Source organism: Sus scrofa, chromosome 17, assembly GCF_000003025.6.
Source record: "Sus scrofa isolate TJ Tabasco breed Duroc chromosome 17, Sscrofa11.1, whole genome shotgun sequence".
Classification (NCBI taxonomy): Eukaryota; Metazoa; Chordata; class Mammalia; order Artiodactyla; family Suidae; genus Sus; species Sus scrofa.
This window is the reverse complement of record NC_010459.5, coordinates 41,424,574-41,430,573: the sequence shown is the minus strand read 5'-3', so window position 1 is coordinate 41,430,573 and position 6,000 is coordinate 41,424,574. Positions and strand designations below refer to the sequence as shown.

General features: G+C 47.4%; 1 protein-coding gene across 1 annotated transcript in view; it reads right to left on the bottom strand.

Moving 5' to 3' along the window:
* LBP (lipopolysaccharide binding protein) overlaps positions 1,107-6,000 on the bottom strand; it is a 30,533-nt gene continuing 25,639 nt past the window's right edge. Inside the window, 3 exon segments of the mRNA NM_001128435.1 lie at positions 1,107-1,400; positions 3,922-3,998; positions 4,780-4,843. Of these exon segments, the coding sequence (NP_001121907.1) occupies positions 1,356-1,400; positions 3,922-3,998; positions 4,780-4,843 (186 nt within the window). The 3' untranslated portion in view covers positions 1,107-1,355.

The window sequence follows — 6,000 nt, the reverse complement described above, 5'->3', positions numbered from 1 at the left end:
TCGTTATTATAACAATCCTAGGACATGGCTACTATTATAATCATTCTTTTTTTTTTGGTGGTGCAGAAGTTCCTGGGCCAGGGATTGCACCCAAGCCACAGCAGCGACCCAAGCCGCTGCAGTGACAACACTGGATCCTTAACCTGCTGCACCACCAGGGAACTCCTACTGTTTTTATTTTATATAGAGGACCTCAAGGGGGAAAGGGACCTGCCCATGGCCACAACCACATGGCCAGTGCTGGATGAAGCCTGAGCCCTTCCTAGTCCATCACAGGGATGGATGATGGTGGTGGACAAGTGAGCCAAAGGGATGAGGCAGAGCTGTGGTTTACCCTGCTGCCAGCTGGGTGATGGTGCATCAGCGCATACAGGACCCATCTCTGTCACACTCAGGGTAAATGGATCTATTCGCTGTGAATTATCTACTAGCCAGCAGCTCCATCCATCTGTTCATTAACACAATTAAAAAAATATCCAACAAGTCTTCTGACTCCCAGCCCCTGGGGAGCCAGCTACATAACTCGGAAATGACTCTTTAGTAAAGCCTGATCAAAGGCTGGTTGTTCAGTAATTAGAAATCACAGCCTCTTCCCCCCCAGGCTTGGGGCTCGTAAACAACAGTTGGATGAGGTTGTTATTTGGGTCGGACCCAAAACCTTGACAGATCCATTTCCTCCTAATTTATACCCATTTTAATGGGGGAAAGCAGTAGCAGGCTGAGTTTCTGCTCCGGGAGACCCACTGGCTCCTGTGTCTATAGCAGGCAAGGAGGGAGGGAGGGAGCAGGTACTGAAATGAACCCATGGACTGCCCATGAACTGAGATGGACAAGCACCATCGAGAGTGGAGTGGAAGCCCATGTCCTTTCATCGAGGTTCCCCCTGCAGCGGCCAGTGAGAAAGAGGCGTGGGGTCAGGGTCCATCCTGGAGACTACAGTGGGTCTCACCATCCAAAGACTCCTTAGGCAGAAGAGGGTGGGCAGTGGGAAGGTTCAGCCAAAGTCCCAGGTGGTTTCCTCATTGAGCCATTCAATAAATATTTATTGAGGGCCTGCTAGGTCTGTTGGGCACAGGGATCCAAGGGTGGAGGAAAAAGACAGGGTCTGCCCTTCAAGAAAGTACCAGCCAGTAGGGGAAGATGGTCTCTTCTGGATGGAGAGTAAAGTCTGGAGACAAAGAGGGTGTGGGTGCCCCTGCGGAAAAGGAGGAGCGTGGGGGCAGAGGCCAGGCCCCCAGAGCTGGTGACAGAAAAGTCTTCATCCTCCCAGACTCTCCAGGACTACGCTGCATATCTGGAGATGGGACTTGCCCATCCAGCTGTGGCCTCCAAGCCCTGTCTTTTTGGCCCTGCCCTCAGACTCTCAGGTACCGGATGTTGGTGCCCAAAAGCAGGAAGTCCTAGGAGAAACAAGACAGGATGGATGTTAAAAGCATCCTCTACTCCAAAAAGACGCATCTCTGATTTAAAGGGAGGCCCACGTCTGGGGAAACACAAGCTCTGCCAGGAACCAGGTCAAGGCATAAATCGAGCGTGTGCCTCTCTCCCCAAGGTCTCCATAAAGCATAGCTTTTGCCAGCTACCATCTCTAAGGTGGTAATTTATCTCTCATTTCCCAAGCTGCTGCTTCCTGGCAGACCTCATAAAAGTCTTTCTTTTGTGTCACCTAAATTCTCCCTCCTTGGCAAATAACACAAAATCGTGAGCTGCTGGGGTTTACTCTCTTACCTCCTTATAAGTTTGTATCACCAAAGAGGCAGGAATTCTGAACTCAAAAGAAAGTCCAATTCTTTCCCACGATGACCCATCCCCTGCCTTTGGGTCAAACACATGGGTAACGTTGACCTCAAAATTCTAATGCGCAAGGTAGTATAGAGAGTTGACCATTGAACAATGAGGATTGGGGTGAGGCTGCTCCTTGGGTGAAAAATCCACTTATAGGGAGGGAGTGGGATGGATTGGGAATTTGGGGTGCATAGATGCAAAGTATTGCCTTTGGAATGGATAAGCAATGAGATCCTGCTGTGTAGCACTGGGAACTGATGAGTCACTTATGATGGAGCATGACACTGTGACAAAAAAGAATGTACACATGTATGTGTGACTGGGTCACCTTGCTGTACAGTAGAAAATTGAGAGAACACTGTAAACCAGCTACAATGGAAAAAATAAAAATCATTGTAAATGAAAAAAAAAAAGAGATGAAATGGGATTAAGTCAGCCCTTTCCAAATAAACAGATCAACAGAGAAAAAAAAAAAAAGAGAAAATCCACTTATAATTTATAGTCGGCTCTTGGTAGCCACAGTTCCTCACATTAGTGGGTCCACATGTGCAGGTTCGACAAACTGTGTATTTACCATTGAAAAAAAAAGTCTGTGTATAATCAGACCTGGGGCCATTAAAATGTGTGTTGTTCAAGGATCAGTCTTAACGTTGACCCTTCTTCTTTTTTTTTTTTCTTCTTTTTATAGCTGCACCTGTGGCATATGAAGTTCCCAGGCTAGGGGGCGAATCGGAGCCGCAGCTGTTGGCCTACACCACAGCCACACTAGATCCAAGCTGCATCTGAGACCTATGCTGCAGCTTGCAGCAATGCTGGATCCTTAACCCACCAGCCAAGGCCAGAGATTGAACCCAAATCCTCACAGATACTAGTCAGCTTCTTAACCCGCTGAGTTCCCACAAGGGGAACTCTGACACTGACCCTTATTCTTAATCTTCGAAAGACTTCCATTGTGCCAAACTGAGCACTAATCTTCAAAAGAGCCCGGGGAGATTTGGGTTACACCCCGTTTTACAGAGGAGAAGACTGGGGCCAGCTGCATGAATTGTCATTCAGTCCTTGCTTTGAACCATGATCTCTCTGACTTCTAAACTCTCAACAATAGTGGGATATTAAGTATCTCTGGGCCCCAGAGGGCTTTGGGCATTTGTTGTTCAAATATGTCAGTTGGTCCCTGTTTCAATGTTCCTGATCACCCCACTGTCCATCACTCTCTTTAGCAGCTGTGACTTGCTGGATGTTAACTGCGTACCGGGCACAAGAAAGCATCCCCTTTACAGCTCACGAGTCTGCCAACCCAGTTATCTCACCTTACAGATGCTGTTCTAGAAAGATAACCTGAACTGTGGGGGCACAGATGGACCAGAACATGCTTGTTCGAAATAGTGGAGAGTATAGTGAAGAATCAGACATATTCCTTGGTGTTCAAATAGCTAGGTTAGGAGCTCCCGTTGTGGCTCAGCGGTAATGAACCAGAATAGTATCCATGAGGATATGGGTTCAATCCCTGGCCTCACTCAGTGGGTTGAGGATCCAATGTTGCCTTGAGCTGTGGTGTAGGTTGCAGACGCAGCTCGGATTAGCGTTGCTGTGGCTGTGGTGTAGGCCGGCAGCTGCAGCTCTGATTCTACCCCTAGCGTGGGAACCTCCATATGCCATTGGTGTGGCCCTAAACAGCAAAAACAAAAACAAAATAGTTAAGTTAATGATGGCCCATCTGGTGGGTGGGGCAGTATTTAACACTGGTGGGGAAGAGACTAGACTGTAAAAAAATAAAATAGGTCTGAGTGCCAGCAACGCTGACTCTCTGAAACAAACAAACAAAAAAATGCTTAGAAAATAGAAAGGCTGGAAGGAAGTGCCCTGAAAGTCAAGCGGTGGGTGTGGTGGGGCAATGGCGTTTTGAGGGACAGCCCACCAAACATGCATCCCTCCTGCCCCGATAGAGGTGCCATTTCTGAAGGACACATGGATGGCGTCCTGGCATGTAGCTGGCCCTGGAGCATCCTACCCCCACCCAGGCTTTCCCAGATGCAGGGTTAGGCTGGGTCCCATCCACTGAGTTATAACCCACAAACCAGGAAATCTAGCCAACCCCCTCCCCAAATCCTCAGAGCCCCCGCTGAACCCACTGACCTTGTGGATCTGGAGAACAGGGTCATGGAGCTGAATATAATTTAGCAGAGGGAGGGGGAAGCCTTCTGCCAACTTATCTGGAGGTTGAGGCACAACATCGAGAGAGATTTGTTAATAAATAACAATTACAGAAACAATTTTACCAAAAAAGTTCCTCTCTGCAAACTCTATACCCAGCATATTTCCGTTTAATTATCACCAAATATTGGGATTATTATTCCCATGTTACAGATAAGGATATTGAGGCACAGCGTGGCCAAGTAAATTTTCCTAGGTCACACAGCTGGAAAGTGGAGGAACTGGGATTTGAACCCAGGCAGGCTGATGCAGGCGCCTGAGCTCTCAGCCTTAGTGCTATGTGGAGACAGTGGCAGGTATGAGATGCTAGGGGATGCCAGCTGCCTGCTGTCACCTGCATCCTGCTTTCTGTTGCAGCCAAATGAAGCAGAGCATCATGGAAAGAGGGTTTAGGTCCTTCGCTTTATTTTTTGACTAGGGAGGTGGTAACTGAGAATGTGACTTTAGAGGTGGGCTGCCTTGGGCCCTGGATATTAAGTTGGTCCTCCGTTTTTCACCTGCCACTTCAGGGTGTGTGTGGGGGGGCACTTCTGTGAGCCCCTCCTTCTCTCTTAGGAGGAGGTTTCCTGTGCTCTAAAAAGTTGTTTCTCTCTCGGTTTTCTTGGAGCCGTGGAAGGAGATGAGGCTGAATTCAACACTCTCATCCCACAGACATGTCACTGAAGATCAGAGACAGGTCACTCGCGCAAGGTCGCAAAGCCTTTAGGAGAGCCCTGGCTCCACCTTTCTTTCTCCCAAAGAGCAGTGTCCACTCTTGGAAAAATCCTTAGTGGTTCTTACCATTGACCTTGGGGTAGAGGTTGTTGAGAAGGTAGTAATTGAGCAGCGCCTCCAACAGCTCCACCTGGTGGAGAATAGGAGAGGTACCCCGTAACCACATGTCCCAAACAAACCTCCACAGAGCCACCCTGGGTGTGGGGTGGTTCTGTACATGCTGGCAGGGCAGAGGGCTTGAAAAAAATCAATTTTCGGGTAGATACCTACATCATGCTTATACTTTACAAGATAAAACGATTTTAAGATGTACAGTTATAAGGGCACAAAGGGAAAGACAATTATGGAAGACTACATGCCCAATAATCTTTTCTCTAGTAAGAACATCAAGGTTTGGCTTAGTCTTATCTTTAGTAATTAATTTTTCTTTTTACAGTGAAAAAGCTTTCCAAAATGACTTACATAATAAAAAATTTATGCCAAAACAAAAATAATGAAATCCAACCTTAAACACACACTATGGGCCAAGTATAAGGGCTCAGAGCATTACATGTATATTTGATGCAGTCTTCACTAATACTCTTTGATGTTAATTTTTTCCTTTTTTTTTTTAGGGCTGCATCCATGGCTTATGGAATTTCCCAGGCAAGGCGTTGAATCAGAGCCACACCTGCTGGCCTACACCACGGCCACAGCAATGCTGGATCCTTAACCTACCGAGTGAGGCCAGGGCCTGAACCAGCATCCTTATGGATACCAGTCAGATTCATTTCCACTGAGCCACAATGGGAACTCCTCTTTGACGTTACTATTAATGCCCTCGCGTCACAGATGAGAAAAGCGAGGCCCACTGAACGAACGTGATTTGCTAGAAACTGGGCAGCAGGGTCCAAATTTGAATCCAGGTTTATCTGCTTCTCCGGGTCTTGCTTTTTACAGTCCATATTCTGAAAATCTGATAGGATGCCTTTTTTGTGACTCTTTACAAGTGAATAATTTACTTCCTGGAGCATTTTGCCATGCCATGCCCAGATGCAATATCAGTGTGTCATTAGTCAGTTTAACCTTCATTCTCCAAAAGGAGTCACCCTTCGGGGCCCCCGTAGGCAATATCTCATCTGATACTTGATGCGTTTGTCTCCACTTCCACTTGGGGAAAGGATGGGCAGTGGAGGGCAGGTGGAAGGTGGTCCGAGGTGGCCACCATCCAAAGGCTGATAAAAGGGAGGCCAACTACTGCAGATGAAGTCTTTCCATTTCCTCTTCAGCTTGTGAGGAGCAGCTGCC